General features: G+C 36.1%; 2 protein-coding genes and 1 long non-coding RNA gene across 10 annotated transcripts in view; 1 reads left to right on the forward strand and 2 right to left on the reverse strand.

Moving 5' to 3' along the window:
* Positions 1–1,916: 1,916 nt before the first annotated feature.
* LOC126768046 (NACHT and WD repeat domain-containing protein 2) lies at positions 1,917–12,288 on the reverse strand. Its single transcript, XM_050485923.1, has 17 exons — positions 12,036–12,288; positions 11,861–11,949; positions 10,081–10,401; positions 9,806–9,950; positions 8,834–9,059; positions 8,320–8,761; positions 7,439–7,639; positions 6,021–6,869; positions 5,428–5,820; positions 5,054–5,367; positions 4,893–4,996; positions 4,639–4,826; positions 4,003–4,538; positions 3,556–3,944; positions 3,294–3,493; positions 2,709–2,878; positions 1,917–2,645 (listed from the first exon to the last, which is right to left on the reverse strand). Exons 1-17 carry the CDS (start codon positions 12,136–12,138, stop codon positions 2,123–2,125), a joined length of 5,193 nt encoding a protein of 1,730 aa, XP_050341880.1. The 5' UTR covers positions 12,139–12,288; the 3' UTR covers positions 1,917–2,122.
* On the forward strand, positions 7,572–12,901 carry LOC126768083 (uncharacterized). The gene is made up of 3 exons (XR_007669205.1): positions 7,572–7,658; positions 11,838–12,148; positions 12,203–12,901. It is a non-coding gene; the product is annotated as an uncharacterized LOC126768083 (long non-coding RNA).
* A 5,380-nt stretch (positions 12,902–18,281) lies between these two features.
* LOC126768044 (unconventional myosin-XVIIIa) overlaps positions 18,282–19,902 on the reverse strand; it is a 126,289-nt gene continuing 124,668 nt past the window's right edge. For 7 of the 8 annotated variants that reach the window (XM_050485909.1, XM_050485910.1, XM_050485911.1 and 4 more), the window contains one exon: positions 18,282–19,501. In XM_050485909.1, the coding sequence (XP_050341866.1) occupies positions 19,309–19,501 (193 nt within the window). In that variant the 3' untranslated portion in view covers positions 18,282–19,308. Of the gene's footprint in view, positions 19,518–19,902 lie in introns of all 8 variants that reach the window. The other variant, XM_050485912.1, reaches the window with a different exon arrangement.

The raw sequence follows: 19,902 nt of genomic DNA on the forward strand, positions 1-19,902 counted from the left end.
ATTTTTTCTAATAATAATTTTATTAATTAATATTAATACATTTATCATTAATTTTAAGTTAACCAGTTGGAGAGCATATTTTTATATATACATATATACATAAACGAAAAATAATTTTTAATTTCTTAACTATGCAAAAAGTATGAAAAATAAATGCGATCACATGTTTTAAATAACAAATATAAAAAGAAATTTCATTTGCTGTTAGAAAGGATTTTTTTTAACTTTTTTAACTCTTATTTTTATTTTTTCTTATAAACTTGAAATTTTATTTAATATATTTTTTTTTTAATTTTTTAATTTTTCTTTTCATTTTTGTAAATTTTTTTAATTTTTAATTTTATTAATTTTAATTTTTAATATTTTTAATTTTTATTTTTGGTTTACTATTTTTTTAAATATTTTTGTTTTTAATTTTTTTAATGTTTCGCCGTTATTGGTATCGTTGAAAAGTAGTAAAAAATTGTCCAAAACCAATTTGGCGATAGTTATTCGCCGCACAGTGTTGCGAAACCGGAATTTTTTGGAAATCATATTGCCTAAACTGTAATTTTAATTGTATCGATGAGAAACTTCTACAGATTGGTCAGAATGAAACCCAAACAGAATGAGTGAAAAAAAATTTACACCGAAAAAAATTGTTGGGTCAAATTTTCAACAAAAGTAAAAAAAAAAAGTTGTTCCAAAAATTTACAAAAAAAATGTATTTTAATTCTTCTTTTTTTCTGATAAATACCCCATGATTAGTTTTTTAAATAAAGTAAAGGGTGGTCCGAACAAGAATTATAAACGTCAAATTTTCATGATTTCTAAAATCGCTATAACTCCCAGGAGGGCAGGTATGGACAGCTGATTTTTTCACAGTTCGTTGAAAACAAATTATGTAACATTTCTGTAGTGGTTTGGAACTGGGACTCTCTGGGACTTTTTAGATATTGATTACCTAACCTAAATTTAAAGGAAAAATGGACCTTTAGTCGGGCTTTCGCTCTAAAAAAGGTGCATAAGAAAATGTCTCAAACAACATTCCTTTGTTTTACAGAAGATACTTGTCCGAAGGCAGATTTTTTTTCCGAATCAAAATATCTGTCACCAAAATCAAATGAGATCATTTTGAATACAGCCCTGAAATCCCCTCTTTTCGTGAAAATTTTGTATATTTGACTTCTAAAATCAATTAAAAATCAACGGGCCAACATAAAAATAAGCTTTATGTGTTTTTTGTTTACTTGGAATGTCTGTGACAAAATTGCATCATTAAAAACACTGAAAAAAACAATCGGAGAAAAGTTACTTTTCCACTAGCCGCAACACAGTACGCCGTTGTGGTTTCTGCTTTGAAAATTCAATAGTCTGGGAAACGATTTTGACCCTGTTTTATTCGACATTCAAAGTTGTAATGCTTTTCGTGCGATGGTACACGAATTTGGTAATGTTTTCTGGTTATGCAGATTTCTGTGTTAAAATTTGGTACAATTTTTAAGACACTGTGATCATTTCTTCAGGCTTTTGCGATAAACATTGAGGATAATACGGATTTAACAAAAATTGGTTTGACAGTCAATATGTTAAAGTAATAAATACGAAGTGTTCCAATAACAAAATCATTGCTATTTGAAATGGACCAATTCAATTAAGGTACTCGATGCAACATTCAATTGTATTCACAAGTCTTGCAGATATAGTCTGAACAAATCTTTCGGAAAAGATTGTAGTTGTTGTAACATCAATTGCCCAATAGTTTTGACAATATCATCATTGAATGGTTATCATTGTAACGCAACTCACACTTTTAACTAATATTAAGACAAGTTGTTGAGTGAACCATTTTTTAATATTGCCCACAACTACAAAACTACAAATGTTTCCAATAGTAAATAAATATATACACAGTTTTTTTAATTCATAGCAAGCTTTTTATTTACTTATATTTGTATATTTTTTCAACTTTCTTTTTTCGATAAATAATATCACTTCAGCTTTAACAAAACCACTTTGTACATTCCTTGCATATTGCCTATAAAGCGTTTAAAGCAGCTAACGCTATGTAATATATGTATATGTAGATGTAAATAAGTATGTTTTCTAGTAATACTACGACGAAAGCAAAACCTCCTTTAAACTACTCCCCAGCTGCAATCTCCACAGGATTACCCTCTTCATCCAATTCACCTGCTTCGCCATCGGCGCCTTGAGCGTTTTTATTGCTTTTATCGAAACGCGATGAAATCGTTGCCACACGTATGGCTGCCTTGAAGCCGACACGCGCCTTTTGCTTAGCCAATTTGGCCTTCCAGTTTTCATCGCGCGACGGCAATTGGTTCAAATACTCGAACATTTCCTCCTTTTGTGGATCGACAATGGCCAGCACGGACATACAGCCATCCACAGTGCCCAACACAATGCACCGACCATCCTTGCTGCTTTTAATCGCTGTCAACTCGGCTTGTAAGCGATAGTTGGCGATCATTTCGGTGTCTGACGAACGGAAGACGCGTATAGTTTTGCGGCCACTGTGATAATAGCAAACATATTCATCATTTTCGGTGAAAAGACAAATTACGGAGAATACACCTTCGGCCACTTTAGGTATGAATGTTTTGACTGTGGTGCCCTTACGTAGTTCGAGCATCTCAAGGCCACCTCTAATATGACGAAATGTTAAAACCATTATTTGTTGTTGCTTTGTTAGATGTATCAATTCTTACCTAGTGGGCGCATAGAGTCCACTTTTACCATCTTTTGTTATGGAACCACCCCATTTGGGTATGGAACGCACATGCTTCTTACTCTTTATATCCATTATGCTACCCTTTTCGCTGCTGATAACAGCCACTTGATTTGCCTTGTGTGGCATTGGCACTAATGAAATCACCTCCTGGAAAGAAAGACGTAAATGGTTCAAGTTAATATGTCTATACATATTACACATGCATAGAGCAACCGGCGTGGCACAGGATGTCGCCACAATTTCAAGAGTCATAGTTACAAATAACATCGAGGAAAAAGTTGAATTTTTTTTTCTTTTCGTAGAGACCATCCACATATATATATTTTTCATAAAAGTTATTAAGACATTTGGAGACGGTAGAACCACTGGAGTGACACAAAAATTGTATGCTTTCGATGTTTAAATTCAAGTGTTTTAGCGTTCAGAAGGTTTAAGTATGCCTTCTCTTGAAAAAAAGCGGCCGTAAAGATAGCTGACGTCCTGTATTTCCAATTTACGCACGTCGGTCGCTTACTTCATTCGCCCCATTATTGGCCGACAAATCTTTCATACTTATACTCACCTTAATTGCACAGCCCTTTAGTAGAATTTTCGAAACAAATGTCCCGTTAGTAGCGCTATAGACCGCCAAACAATCCTTGTTCGCCTTATCCACGGTACAAACGATTACATAAGCCAAATCAGCCGAAATGACCGATTGCCTAAATGGCAAGCCAGGCACCATGCGTATTGTATACTCAAAACGGAACAGTATATTGCCCTCTGTTTAACAAAGCAGAGTAAAGTTTTATATAATATTCAACACATTGCGATAGAACGTTTACCTGGCACGGAACGCACAGTTGTTATTGCCGTTAGACGATTAGTTTCCTCACCAGCTGCAGCAGCTGCCTCAGCTGCCGCCGCTGCTGCTTTGTTATTGATATTCGGGCATGATACCGTTAATACTTTATAACCGTAATCCATAAGCGTTATCTGCTGAATACCCGGTTGATCGTCACGATAGATCACCTGTTCAGAGATGCGATTCCATATTAGAAACTTGCCAGTCTCCGAAGAAATAATATAACGGCCGTCGGGTGTAATTTCAGCGTGTGTGACAATGGCGCCCAAAGGACTATCGGCCAGTTTGGCAAGCAGTCGTCCCGAACGTGTATCCCAAACCCCAACACAGCTGCGCGTAACTGTGACGCCCAAATCGACTTCGGATAAACTGTTCAAAAAAGCATACTTACGAGGCATAAATAGGAGATTACTATTTTCGAACTCACCTGATATTATCGATCTGTAGTTCATGTCGATCAATCACATGCACCTTCTCGAAAATGTTATTTATATTCCAAACTTTAACCGAACGATCTATGGACGACGTCACTAGATTATTCCAATTGCCGATAGTGAGCGCTTCCAGCTGAATAATGCGCCCAAAATGTGCGTCGAGCACCTTTGCCAGTTGGCGTGTGTGTAAACACCAGACGTAGAGATTTTTACGTACGCCCGCCACAGCATAATCCATTTTCGAGCTCACCATAATCGAATTGGATTGCATAATGCGTGTTGTGATGTTGCGCACACCATGAGGTAGCGCGAAGTACATAGCATCCTCGCTGAGACGTTCGCCATCCTTGCCAAAGTCCCATATAACGAAACCTTTGCCAGCAGTGCCGAGTAACATGCGATCATCTTGATCCAAACGCAGCTGCAACAACATTTCCTTTTCGTCATTCTCAAAGCGTGGCAACTGCTCCTCGAGTATCCAGCCGATGTACTTTGCAGAGTCACTCTCTTCGTAACGAAAGACACTAACCTACAGGGAGGTGCATATAAGGACATATTATTGTTTTTTAAATCAACATGATTAAACAGCTCTGCATTAGTGGGATATTTCTGTAAAATTTTTTACGCACCTGATAATTCTCTTCATTCGCGCATGCGTAAATCTTAGTACCGGATTTGTTCATCACCAGAGCGCTGAAAAGCAACAACGGCTCAGAGAAGACTTCATTGCGACATGAATCCAAGCGAAGCCGTGTCTCATTAATTGAACCGGACCAGAAAATTACATTGTAGTCAGTTGGACGTAGAAATTCCATACCTATGAAGAAGATACGAAAAGTACGTAAAAAAAATGCCAATAAATTTTGATGACCAGAAGTCTTACTCAAAATTTCCCAATTGGCAACATCGCCTTGAATATCATATACACCAACCAAATTTCCACGCATGTCAAACTGAGACCAACGCAACTTGCAAGTTAAGAAGAGGCTGCAATGAGTAGTAAGAGGAATGACTTAATCGCCACTAAAAAGCAAGAATCAGTACCTCTGATTTAGCAAATATAGACCACTGACTGGTCCATCATCTGCCTCAAACGGACTGTCGATGACAACGAATTCGCTCGACAGCATATTCAGCAAGACGGTCTGATTGTTATTGGAGTACGCCGCAGCCCATTTATTGTCTGGGCTCAATACTAGTTGTTGCATGATACCTTCAATACCGGGATTCACATCACGTGTAAGATCCGATGTTGAGAGATCGAACGTTATGAAATGTGTGGAGATTGAAACCATATAACGAAGATCGCTGGTAAGACAAAAAGCGAAAACGGCAAACTGATGACCCTCCAGTGAGTACTGTATGTAAATAAAGACTAAGTCAGACGAAAAAAATTTAAGGCAATAGCAGCAACTAACTTTCAGTGGACCACCTGGCGTATGTAGACAATGATTTACGGGTATGAGTGAGCAGTCTTTCGGTCCCGAGCGATCGCAGGCACGCAACAGCATTTTTATATTATTATTTCCACCGATTTCGGGCAACAAACGTCCTATCAACTGTGGCGCCAACATGTTCGGATAAACTGCGAGAATAGCGCCACCAAGACGCAGAGCATCGGCCACTAGCATCAGCTCACGTTTTGCTTCTTTATTATCTGTATTCGCTGAGGCGTCTTCGAAATCAGCCAGTACGGCTTGTAGTGGGCAACTTGAAAGTTTGGCATGTAACCAGTCGTAATTGAACAGCACGTGTTCGAAGAGATCCTTGAAGCGACGTGAGCGTACGAAATGGAAAGGTAGCTCGCCGAACTAGAAATGAGGATGTGTTTAGATAGAGTATAAATGTATAAGCAATAAAGCTTGTTTAAGTATTTAAGAGTTCAAGTGTCTTAAAGACATTGCTCGGAAAACTATATTTTATTTTTGATTCGTGAAAGAAACCCCTTCGATGAATAACTAACCTATCACAAGCTACGCTTCTACAACAAGCTTCACATATTATTTCTTACCTTTCGCAAATTATACCGTTTTGAACTACCGTCCTTGCTGGTAAAGACCAATGGTTGTATAGGCACTTTTCTGTCCGCCGAGCCCTCTTTCTCCGTCAAACCGAAACGATGTCTTTGTATCTCCGTATATCTAAAGGGTTTCGGCACACCACCACCCCAAATACCCAGATAATAATCAGCAATCATCGAATGAAAATACATCGCCATATTCATGTTCTTGAAGTAGCGCTCCTTAGCGGTATCCCTGAATTGCCTATGATACCAGTTCATCACATTCACACCGTCCGCTTCGCGTTCGCTCAGATAATTCGGCAAATCATTACGTATGCGTGTCCACAAAAGTGGTGGTATACGACGTACTGGCGGCATATGATACTGATACACATCGTCCAGCACTTTATCATCCAACGAAATGAGATCTTCCAATTCGCTCTCCGACAAACCCGACTTAGCGGCGGTGATATAAGCCAATGCATGAAAAACCAAAATGCGACCATGCTGTTTTTCTATACGTTCGAACAGCATCATAATCGAATCCATAACGGTATTGGCGAGATGCGTCTCTTGCGGTTTGGTGTAGCTACGCCAGCGACAGATCTCAGCAAAGACCAGCTTCACGAAGATCGGTAAGGAACATTTGCTTATGGCATTCGCAACCAAACGCCACTGATAATTATTCAAATCACGACAAGCCGTCTTCATCCACATTTTTATAACATTCATAGCAAGATCTTCTCCCAACGCGGTAACTTCAATGAAATTCTCCTCGATATCGATCATTTTGCGTAGCACGTAATACTCCTGCGAGACGGTCGGATTGGACTCTTCGTTGGCGCATGAAATAATGATCTACGGTGGTTGGGGGAGGAAGTTCAGGTTTAAGTGGGAGAAAATGAAAGATTTGATATTATTTTTTCCTTTGGCTCTGGGTATATAAAATGTGCGTGCTTACCATGCTTTAATAAAGGAGAAGTTTGAAGAGAGTGAGGGGCGGTTGTGGTACATACATATATGTAAATTCTTTTGTGCTTTATATTTACAAATTTTAGCATTTCGAATTTTTAATGAAATATTTTGTTGCACTTTGCTACATTGCTTTAGCAGCCCAGGTCAAGCAATTTGGAAAACTTATACAGTTAGAACCAATATCAGATGACCATGCATTTATAAACTACATATGTACATACATACATATATCTATATAAGGTATAGCTTTTTTCGTAAATTACTAAGCAATGTTATACTTAAGTGTCTACGTAGGTTGTATTATATAATAAATCTATAAATCTCATGCAAATTAGTAAACTATTTTTAAAGAGAGAGATAGAGGTAAATCACATGCTTTGGAGTTAAGTGAAGCGATTTAAACGGGAGCGACATGCCATTAGAATAGTCAACTTGTCGTAGCTCCCACTCACCTTACAGTGTGGTGGTAAACGTGTCGGTATCCACGACACTTTATTCGAATCTTGTGTACCTGTTAGCTGATCGACTGAGTCAAGATACAACGTTAGCGGTTGGTTCGTGCTTGCATAAGTTAGTAATTGCTTAAAATGTGCCGTTAAAGGTACCAAATCGTCGGGTATATTCTCGAACGGTAGCATATAGTTGTAGGAGATCTGCATCAGAGGCATATTAGTAAGTATATTTACAAAAGTAAAATAGAATATGAAATAAAACAACAATAAAAAATATACATTTTGTTTCAAAAACCACTGGTATTTGGATACGCGGGCAGTTTCGATGACAATTTTTATGTATAAAAGTAATGTGCGTAAACATTTAGCTAGATATATTTTCTAAAAGGTTCTGAAAATTAGGTTTCTACAATCAAGATTTCTGAAATGATTGCGCCTGGCCCACAGATGTATTATGGTGAATCCATGATTAGACTGAAGTTACTAAAACATATCCAAAATCTTGGAATCTACGAATCAACGAAATTTTGGTTTAGTCGAGTTTTCAAGCATTACTTAGGTTCCGACTTAAACTTTGCAGGTGCGTACAGTATGACCAACGTGTTCCAATACACCTTTGTTTAGGCACTGATATTGTGCTTGTTGCAGCGTGAAAAATTCTCAAATTATCTTCGAGCAATACTTCCGTCGCAATAATCCTTGGTCGCATATGAATCAGGTTCGTTACGAATACTTGCATAGATTCAATTGTCGTGAACATGCTGCTTAAAGACACTCGATTTTTATTCCACTCTTAGACTGAACAAACTGCCCACGTTTTTAATTTAGTTCAATAGATAATACGAATAATAATAATTACGCTTAGTTGGAACACAAGTTACCTGTTGACAAATCGAAATTAGAGTCGGTGTTAAAGCACTTGAATCGGGTGTGGTGCCGAGGAACCGTATAACATTAATTGGTCGCTGACTGGCAAACCATTCACCGGCCACCAGCGAAGCACTTTTCGCAAGCATCGATGTCTTTCCACAACCTCCTTCGCCATAAAGGACAAGTGGTTTATCTGAATCCCCCAGCATATAGCGCTTGATATGTTCTAAATTATCTTCACGTCCATAAAATACCTTTACCGAATTATTACAAGCGTGCAAATGCTGTAGGATTTCAGTCACTATCTGCCCCTGTGCACTGGAGTCTTCTTTGCGCATGGCGCGATCCACCAATTTCACAATATTTTTGTAAAAATGTGAGATGAAATGATTGAGATATTCTTCATGCGTTTCGATGTCCAAACCCTCGCGACCGATCCACTCGACTGTGTACCTTAATGTTGGAAAATAAAAATAGCAATAGTTTAATTTGAGAAATTTTAGACCTTCACTGCATGAGACCTACTTTTGCATATTACTCGATTCAATCTTGTTCGGTAAGCGCACATCACGCAAATCGCCTAGCAATTTAGCCGATTCTGTGTCCAAACTGCGATTTATAATATCCACAAAGAGTGATGCCTTCTTGAGATTTTGCAAATTTATATTATTGATGTAGCGCACATAAGCCAGACAATGATTTTTTGTATTCTTCACGTTCAATATGCCATTAATGACTTCGCGCTCAGTAACTGAATAATGAGTAGAGAGATCGTTTTAGAATATTGATGTATGATGTATGTATATGTATTTGTATGACTGGTTTCTAAAATTAACATAAAAAAGTTTGCTAGGTCATCATGTGGAATACCGAACTACAAGTACAACCCTGTTTTCCTCAGGCTTTGTCGTTTGGTGTGCCAGAACCATGGAAAAGCCTTTTTTAAATGCTAGACTTAGAAAATGCAAAGCGAAGGGTGTACAAACTCCACGCTTTAATAAAAAGTTCGAAGAAGATATATGTGACCTTGGTGTTTACCCAACTATGCTAAGGAGTTTTACATGAATATTGGCTCCACAACAAAATGTCTCAATTGATTCAAAAAGAATTTTAATTACGTTCAATTGCAATACCAATCTATTCTCAAATCCTTTTTCACGTTAATAAATATCCATAAAAATTCAACAGAAGCCAATATTTAGGCAAAATAGTTGATTGCAAAGACCTAAAAAGTGTTAACGTGGCTCAATCCATTAACAAGACCACAAAAAACATTTCGGAAGAAATCTAAAACGATCAATTGCGAATATAGTAGAATTGCGAGTATAGAATAAATTGCGAAATTAGTAGATTTGATTCCAAGAGGGAATGATTGAAATGAAGGGGATTTTAAAGAAAATCTTTAAAACGACTGGCCTTTCAAAGTGTTCTAGTATTATAGATATTTTTCGAATACAAACGCGAATTTTGAAGTTCCACTACAAAGAGCCAACTTACCGGACATAAAATAATTATGGACACACTCCTTGTCCATCTTTTCACTGGCACCCAAAGAAGCTGCAGCCTTTCGTAATAGTTTTTGCATTTTATTAAGGGTATCCCACCAAACAGCTTGATCCTCGGCCTGTAACTTGGGAACGCGCTGTAAAAGAAGTGGAAGAAATTTAAGCAAATCGCTATCGGTGGATATTATAAGCTAAGCAGTGTGATACATTTGCAATTTTTAGATTGCAATGCTTGGCAATTCCAAACAGACAATATTGAATATTTACCTTGTTATTAAAGTTAATCAAAATCGATGAGATGGGCTGCAGTACCGACATTGGTGGCACGGCATTACTATCCTTTTTGTACCACAAATCGAGCAAGGCACGATCCACACCCATTGATGTCAGTTCCTCACAGATAAGTTGCAATTCTGATGACACTATATATGTTGGTATAGGGCGGTAACCATATTTCTGACCCAAAAACACAATGAAATTCGGACCCATCGAAAGACGTTGGCAATTTTGAATTTCGCGCATACACAATTCTGTCGTCATGTGATCATCGGTGGCTTCGTCACGAACACCCCATCGCATATCTACTACCTGTAGAGGAGGCATAAATGAAATAAAAAAATTTAATATACTATATACATATGTACATATTTCTTGAAAACCAAATCTATTGTTCCGTTTTTAATCAGAAATATTTAGCTCACGTATACCCGATTTACGAATAAATTATTTTAAACTCATTAAATAGAGGCATATCTGACATGAGTTAAGCATACTACAATTTCGACCTATATGAAGATGTAACTTTTTGGATCCCCTCGTGATCTCGTCTACATTTAGTTTCAACAAGGCGGCGCCAATTCCCACATATCAAATGAATAAATGGATTTATTGAGAGAGCACTTCGGTGAGCAGATAATTTTACGTTTTGGGCCGGTCGATTGGTCACCAAGATCGTGTGATATCACACTGTTAGACTTATTCCTGTGAGGATATGTAAAATCTAAAGTATATGCGGACAATACCGCTACGATTCAGGCCTTGGAGTAAAACATCACGCGTGTCATTCGCCAGTTACCTGTCAAAATACTCGAACGCGTCATCAAAAATTAGACTCAACGGGTGGACCATCTGAGAAGTAGCCGCGACCAAAAATTAAAAGAGATGATCTTCAAAAAAAAAAAACATGCCAAAGAATGTTCTTTCGAATGAGAATAAACATTCCCGATTAAATTTGAAGTTTCTGGGTTTTTCGCTAAAAAAGTAGGGACCTCGAAATGGATCACTCTTTACAATTTCGACCTATATAAAGATGTAACATTTTGGATCCCCAACACCATTCGCTGGTTGAAGGTTGACAAAGGTATCTGTTAACTCCATGCGAACATGTACATGTGTTCGGATTGCATATTATTGGTTAAGACATGCAAATTTCTGGAGCGTTACGTCTCCGGACTTATAGATCATTTCGATACTCAAATCTAACATAGATTGATAAGAATCCAGAAGTTGCCTGAATTATCTATTCATAACTGGCTAAGCCGATTTAAAACACGCGCTACCATACACCAATGAAAGAAGTTTACGTAATATCTGTTAAAAAAATCATTATGTAAGCCTCTTCAGCCTCTTCAGTCCCATACATAACTAGAATAGGTTTTTGAGTTATTTATTTTCGGTTGTTACGTCGAACAACGAAAAAAATAAATAAAATGTAATTAAATTCGAATAAGTTCAACCTTTCATAAAGTCCACTTCTTCATATTTTCAGCGTGACGGAATTTTGTTTGAACAACGAAAAAAATAAATAAAATTTAATTAAATTCGAATAAGTTCAACCTTTCATAAAGTCCACTTCTTCATATTTTCAGCGTGACGGAATTTTGTTGCGAAAAACAATTTCGTAACAGTCGATCGATTTTATTATACCTAAAGAACTATTCCAGCAAGTTATTTTAAATAACTATGGAATCATGAATTATTATTTTCGAATTTACTAGTAATCGATTTTATTTTGAAACTTTTAGGAAATTGCCTACAGTATGCTCACCTGAAACTCCAGTCCATGTTTTTCGCGACAATAGTCCTTAATACGTGGATAACACTTGGCCATCAGCGTATTGCGCTCCATTGTGGTATCTAAACATAGTTTAAATTTCAAGGTCAACAAGCAAATTCAACAAACTTATGCAATCAATTGGCCAGCAATTTCAAAAAGCACACACCTGTGAAAGTGGAACTGGTGAAAATGCGCACAATTTTCGAACTAACTGGCGGCAGGGACTCCAGCGAGCCCGCGAAAATCGAGTCAATCGTGCGATCATCCATTTTTTGGAGTGTAAATATTCAACTTCTTAGCTTTTTAAATATTTCCTAATAAAAATTTCACCAGCACCAGGCGCTTGAGAGCCTGCAACTAGGCAAATTGAAGACGCGTTTTACTTTTAACTTGTTTTGCGACCACTTTTGCTGAAACTCAATACGCGACTGCGATGAAAATTTGTGCATGAAAACATTAAATCCCCATTGACAGCCCAATAAATTGGCCGAAAATATCACAAATGCGACTTTTGTTGTTTGATCGATAACGCTTTCTGATTGTAGCAGTCAATCACTGAGGCGCAAGAGCGCAGGCGAGCAGTGGCGGACCATATAGCTGGGTCAATATGGCAGCGGGAGAAAGTGTTTGCGGGGTGTAGTTGAGCGTATGGCAGCACCTGACAGGACGAGATTTTGTAGGGAAAATCTGCACATACATACATACATAATTGAGTTCAAATGGCAGTCGCGTTTCCTTTAAACGATTTGTGTCGCTTATGAGACCCATATTTACATATCAGCATAATATTGCCATTAAAGCGATGGCATGCAACATCACTTATGGTTGCCGTTAATTATATAAATTATGCTATTACATTTGTGTGAACTAAATATTATATGTATATATGTAAATATATTTATGTATGTTTGTAAGACTATGTAATGGCTTAACATGTATTTAACGGCATTGCGCTGCACATTAAATTAATGGTAGTGTTCCAAATAATTTATGAACTCCGTTGGTTCTTTTAATACTTGCTCATATGGGCATATATACATATGTATACTTATAAATATGTGTACATATTTTTGTATGAAGTGTAATATAGATAAAAGCAAAGAAGTTAATTTCCATTGATATTATTTTTTGTTTTTATTGCTCTTCGAATGAGACAAGAGAAATATTTATTTTTCTGTTTATTACTCTCATTAAAGGACCTGTTGCTTTTTGTCAATACACTCGTATATGTATGTATACGTACATATGTATTTATAGACACATATAAACAAATAAGTATGTCTGCTTTAACAATAACAACTGCAACAGGTGCGTGTTAAGTGGTTTTCTCTCTCCTCCTGTGTCTATATCTATATCTTTGCATTTGTTCGCTTTCTGTAGCACGTGACCTTTGTGGGCGTTTCTTACTTACGTTCATTGTCCTTGCGTGTTTGCGGTTGCTTTTGAGTTGCGTTGCACCTTTGATTGCTTCGCAAAATGGTTTTGTTGTTGCCTGTAATTTTCATTGCTATTTCAACGTCATGACGGCAAATTTTATTGGCGCGCGCACACTTTAATCAGTCATCTGCAAGCAAGACGGTCGTCCGATAAGTGGACGAGAAATTTTTCGATGAGAAGTTTTTCTTTCGCGATCGCAAAGTTCTATGAATTAAGATCTAATATATACAAAAAATACTCAAAAGTACTAATATACCGTCTGGGGGCACAATATACCCCAGGTCGCGGTGCAAACCTCATCTAATTTCTATACCGCCTAACTCGATCGAAAACTTTGTGCACAACGAACTTTTTGAAATTCTTCAAGAGAAAAGGATTGCGACGGATTTCGACGGTTTCTGGGATGAATGCGAAAGAATCTACAACATCATTTCTGGTTGCTGTTATTGTTGCACTCCCAAAATATTTGTAGGGACTCATACTATGTAAGGTTCACCAACTATGTCGACTCATTTAGATGAGACGTAAGCTCAGCAATAAACTATATCAAGAAGGATCTGTGCTCTGCGTCCCTTTAAAACTTGCTGATGTTTGACTGAGCAGCTGCTAAGTGTTCTCTGTGAAAAAAAAAATAATTCTTTCAGTTTTAACTCACTGGCGTGTGTGTGTTGGATTCATATTTCACACTGAACTATGTCGATTAATTTATCTAGGAAAATATTTCAGTCCAGCTATACTTTCAACATTGCCGTGAATTTCTGCTTAACCAGTGAATTAAAAAGCGCTAAAATCTTATTTGTTTCTAAAGCCTTATGCGTGACCGTCAAAAGTTCACACACTCATCAAGTAGTCCTCGTACTAAATACACCTATACATATGTACGATATTTAAAGGTAGTCTGTAACACATCATCCGTCATTCATGACTTCGACATGACTTTCATGAAATAACTTTGAATGGCAATAAGAAATTTTCAAAGTCGGCTTGTCGTAAGTGAAAGTTTTGCAATTCTTCGTTTTCAAAGTACGAGTACAGAAACACAAGCTTTCGTTTAGTTTCGTTTTGTAATCAAAGAAATTTATGTGAGTATTTATGCACTCGCAAAGTTCTCTAGTAAAAGTTGTGTCAAAGTTGTTGATTGCTTCTCAGCTGACAGCTAGCTGCTTACGGGACATGTGTATACAAGTAGGTATACGTACTTATAAAACTATGATAGGTAGAGCAACATTTACGAGGGTGTGAAATATCCCGTTATCCTTAGTGCGGTAATGTGATTTTTTTTTTTGAATTTGAATTGCAATTTTTTTAACTATTCTCAAGCAAAGTAGCTTTAGTCTTTTATCAGTGTGTATACCTTACCCGACACCGGGACTAAAGTGCCGACACTCTATTGGTTCCTCTCGATTCCTCTCTGAACCATCTTGTGAAGTTCATCAACGTAAAAAGTTTTATCTGAGCAAAGTCGGAGACGTTCTCAAAAAACCTTCGACCGATAGTTGCGATTCTTTTCCTATATAGTGCTTTACAATCACATCGGAAGATGTTTGATAGTCTCCTCTTCTACCTCCTGACACTTTCTACAATAGTCTTTATAATGCGTCCCTAATCTACTGACATGGCTGCCTTTTAGACAGTGACCTACTTGTATTAGTACTATTCCTTGTGTTTTTATATTCTTCTGCTTTACTGGCGTAGATACCGCTTATGCGGTTATAGCCGAGTTAACAATAGCGCACCAGTCGTTTCTTCTTTTCGCAATTTGGCGCCAATTCGAGATACCAAGTGCAGCCAGATCCTTCTCCATCTTTCCAACGGAGAGGAAGTCTTCCTCTGCTTCCCCCGGCGGGTACTTTGTCGAATACTTTCAGAGCTGGAGTGTTTTCGTCCATTCGGACGACATGACCTAGCCAGCGTAGCCGCTGTCTCTTAATTCGCTGAACAATGGCAATGTCATCATTTGCTCGTATAGCTCATTGTTCCATCGAATGCGATATTCATAGTTGTCAATGTGCAAGGGACCATAAATCTTGTGCAGATAATGAGTGACTTATAGAGTTTGGTTTTTGCTCGTCGAAAGGAGTTTACTTATCAATTGCCTACTTAGTCCGAAGTAGCACCTGTTGGCAAGAGTTATTCTGCGTTGGATTTCGAGGCTGACATTGTTGTTGGTGTTAATACTGGTTCCAAGATAGACGAAATTATCTACGACTTCGAAGTTATAACTGTCAACAGTGGCGTGGGAGTCAAGTCGCGAGTGCGACAACTGTTTGTTTAATGATCATATCATCGGCGTACGCCACTATAAGATCTTTCACAAACATAGAAGACACCATAAGAAACTTTAGTGATATCAAAGCCACCTGACTATCTGTATGTGGTATATAGATATATTTCTTGTTGTGAGTGCACTCCTTGTCAGAAAAAGAGGGCTTTGCTGTGATCGCCTCTTGGAAAACAGTACAGTGGTGGCGATTTTGGTATCTTGTTTAGCAGACACTCGGTTATGTAGATTAGAGCCATCTGTATTTATGCTTAATCTTACGCCCCTTTCCACTCTTCTATGGAAGGGAAGGCAATATAGGGAATCGGATTTATGTATATTCAACTCTGCAAGATTTCGAAAATCCGTGATAATGGAAAGAAACCGGAAATTTTAAAGATTAATAGAATAACCTTTGTTGCTGGTGTCTAAAAAGGAAAATTACCTCAGTCTAAGTAATCTGATTTCGCTGCCATTTGCTTACAAAACAAATCTATTGGCAGTAAGTGTAAAATTACGTTAAGTGCCTGATAAATAATGTTCCATATATAAGAATCCAAACCTTTTCGCTCTCGGAAAAGTATTTTTTATTTCGAATATCTATTGATGATGCTGATTCCTGTTCCTATTATGCTTTAAAAAAATAGCGTTTAATAAAAATAACAACTAACAAATTTTAGCTTTAAATAACAATATAATTCGCTTTATTAATTTTTGTATTAAATATTTTTATAATACTTGTATTATTACATTAAAGTATTTAATATAAGTACGCATTTTTGTTTGTTAGATTACATAAATATAAATATATATGGTCCCACATCATATGCATGGCATCAAGAGTGTGTTTGGTAGTTTAAGAGGGGAAATTAAAACCTTCCTTATCGAATAAAGTCATTAAATATAATGCTTAGTTAAGCTCACGAACCAACATGAGACTTGAGAGGGTTAAGGATAGAACATAACTGATGCAAGGTATTCAATAAATTATTGAAGTTAATAACTAGGTGTTTCAGGGAACTAATAACAAAGGGAAATAAAGAAATGTACCATAAGATCGATCACCAGAACCGGATTACTAGGATGGAGTCTAACGCACTCGTTGCACTAGGATCAAGAAGAAAAATGCGTTACGTGCACGCAGTGTACGAGTATGTGTGTATATATGTTTGTATAAGTGTGTGTGGGAAGGCCATATTAATTATTGAAGCTTTTACTGAGCTTTTATGCAAAGTTAATTTGGTTTTTATTTTCCAGCGGTTAGGTTAAAATTTTGGTTGGAAACTTGGTTTTGTTGACATTTACAGTGATGTTAAAACTTTTGACTGCAGGAAATTGGAATATATAGGGTTTTGCTATTTATTTTTTGCTTAAAAATTAGGTGTACATACATATGTATCATATTCACTATTAATTTTCTATGCATTAGAAAAGTTCTTTGAAATTCGACATCTTGTTCTAATATTTTCAAATATTAATTATAATATATGTGTCAGTGTTTCTGTTTAAAATTGTACTAAATAAGAATTTTTATTTTGTATTTTGTATTGAAATATTATTTTAGTTATATTTATATTTTAATAATTTAAAGAATCAGAAACAAAAAAAAGTATAAAATAAATAAATACATTCAAAAATAAAATAAATTCATTATTAAATTTAAAGCTAAGGTAAACATACTTTAATATAATAACAAATTATTTTCGAAGCACCTACAATTTCAATTTATCTACGTAATAATAAAAATAAAGGAGCATATAGGTAGGTCTAGATCTATGACCGCGGAAGAACGGTGAACTCGCTAGCAAATAATTGGGGAAAGTTTATGCCATAACAGAAACGGATTTGAGTATCAATTAAAGCAGACCTTTAACAAAATAATGAAAGCAAAAAATATTTCCTTTAGAATTAAACAAGAGGGCCGGCTATTGATGTTAGAAGTGAACATAAACGTGGATTAGACCATCTTTTAGACTGTTTGTTCGATTCACCACTCTCTTAATACTGACATATCGAAGACAACAGAGCAGTTTTCCTCATTTACCTTCCCGATTTACACGTAGAACTATATAAGGAAAATGTGAAGATGAAAATAAAACCGTTATTTCAATTGTATAATTTTCATATATTTTATTTAATTGTATATGTATGTAAATGGTATAGAAATTAATTACATACATTATTCATTCATAATTAAAAATTAAAAAAAACATGCCTAAATGTTATTTAAATAATATTTAAACATAATCAGAGGACAGCATAGAATAACGGTATATATAAGTGAATACAAACGTATAAACAATATATGTATGTATATATGTAGATATATAGAAAAGTATAAAATAAAAAATTGTGTAAGCAAAGAAACAGATGTGAAATATTAAAAAGAAAACTTAACATGAAGAAGTGTCCAAGCGCTGGCAACATTAGAACGGATATAACAATTACCTTTAAACTAACTAAAAAGCTTGGTGTATGATATGGGTAGCTAATTTGTTTTATCCAAATAGCTGCAGCTACTTCAACACCTCTAATTACTTAAATATATGCAATTAACATTTCGTTGTTTCTTTTAAAAATAAATTATTACATAAATACAAATTGTGCAAATACAACATATTTACTGTATTTGCAATGATTCTTTTTTTCACATATTGATTTTTATTTCTTTTAAACTTCATTTTTGTGATTTTGATTTGCAGTGTTGCTTTTGTAAAGAAATAATTGCGACGAAAAAGGCGAGTGCTTTGCTAAGTTGACTGAAAAGCATATGCCGTTATCTGGCTTTGGTCTAAAAGATCCGCAAAAGGATGACACTTTCAGCTGCACATAGCAAAGCCTCTAAATCATAGTTGGTTTTGTTTTCGTAATAGTAGTATGTATGTATGTAGTACCCTCCATCATTTGGCTAACTCAATATTGCTAATCAGCTATTATATGTATGTATGTAAATGTGTGTGTATGTATATTTGTTGGTATGCATTTAAAATGTGCTTGTTTTGCTTTGACTAAGAGTTTGTTGGACTAATAATTGTTATTAATTTAAATTTTCCATTAAATATTTGTAATATTTTTAGTAGCAATAGTAGTTGTTGTAGTTGTGTTTGTTTCGATTTTTACCACAAAATTTCTATGTATCAAAATATTAAAATATTTTTTTTTTTATAAAAATTTGCATTTTTTATAAATTTATGATTTATGCAATTTTGGTGTTTTTTCTTTGATGCTTCCCTTTGGAGACTTTTGTTTTAAATCTATTTTTATTTAGATTATATACCTTTTACAAAACAGAAATGTTGCTCAGACTCTGCGTGTCAATGGATTGCCATTTTAAAAGTTTCGCTTTCGCTCGCTCACTGCATTCACGTTTATACCGCTTGGTTACTATGCCTTTGTTGTTGCTCACTTCGCAATTTTGCATAAAATTCTTATTCTCAAATACACAATTGAAACGAATTTCTTCCCAAATTATTTGCTGACTAAGTAAGCTTTTGGATTATTTTGCAATTTTTGTTAAGTTTCTTAAAACCCTCTTTTTTAGTTTACTGTTATCTTTTACATTTTTCGCTTCCTTGCTATGTTTTTCTGCTAAACTAGTATTAAAATTAAGTGAAATTCAGCAACACACCAACTTGCACTCAGCAGCATACAGCGCACGTCCCTTCGCTCTCATGAATGTATGTGTGCCTTGAAGTTGCGCTTTCACTTACGTTTTTTCTTCTTCTTGCGTTATTGCTCAAGCCTATGGAGTTGCATCGCCATTCTTCAAGCCTTCGCTACTTCGCTCCGTGCTAATACTATTCGTTGCCGTCGTGGTTGTTGCCTTTTTGTCAACGTCATTCGACGTTACATCCGACGATGCTTTGGCATCCTCTGCCCTCGCCAGCCGCGCCATTTTATGTATATGCGGTGATGATGGTGAGGTCAATGTGATTCTACAATAAGAAAAAGCTTTTGTTTTTGTATACACACAAAACGTATATCGGAAAGCGGATCACGAAAAAAGTGGTGGGCAGGAAGAAGTGTGAGTTTTGCAAACGAATGTGTGAAACAAGATGAATGATGCAAATAAAATATGTGAAACAAAATCATGTTGCATATAAATAAAATAATATAGCAAAATTAAAGCGAAAGGGGAATATAGTAGAAGAAGTGTGCCAGGATGTGAATGAATGGGTGACAATTATATTTTAATTTTTTTTAATATACCAAAAGCCGATTAGTAGTGATGGAGTTGGTGTTGGTGATAGTGATGATAGTGAGGCAGTTGCAGGAATGTGGAGTATTTGGTTGTTTAGGTGTCGAGGTGATGGTGTATAAGTGGAATACTTGATTA

This window comes from Bactrocera neohumeralis, chromosome 2 (genome assembly GCF_024586455.1).
Source record: "Bactrocera neohumeralis isolate Rockhampton chromosome 2, APGP_CSIRO_Bneo_wtdbg2-racon-allhic-juicebox.fasta_v2, whole genome shotgun sequence".
Lineage (NCBI taxonomy): Eukaryota > Metazoa > Arthropoda > Insecta > Diptera > Tephritidae > Bactrocera > Bactrocera neohumeralis.

Coding starts and splice junctions, on each gene's coding strand:
- LOC126768046 (XM_050485923.1), bottom strand. CDS start 12,138: ATGGATGATCGCACGATTGACTCGATTTTCGCGGGCTCGCTGGAGTCC. Junction 9,951..10,080: donor TGATTAACTTTAATAACAAG/GTAAATATTCAA, acceptor CTTCTTTTACAG/CGCGTTCCCAAGTTACAGGC. Junction 2,879..3,293: donor TAAAGGGCTGTGCAATTAAG/GTGAGTATAAGT, acceptor CTTTCTTTCCAG/GAGGTGATTTCATTAGTGCC.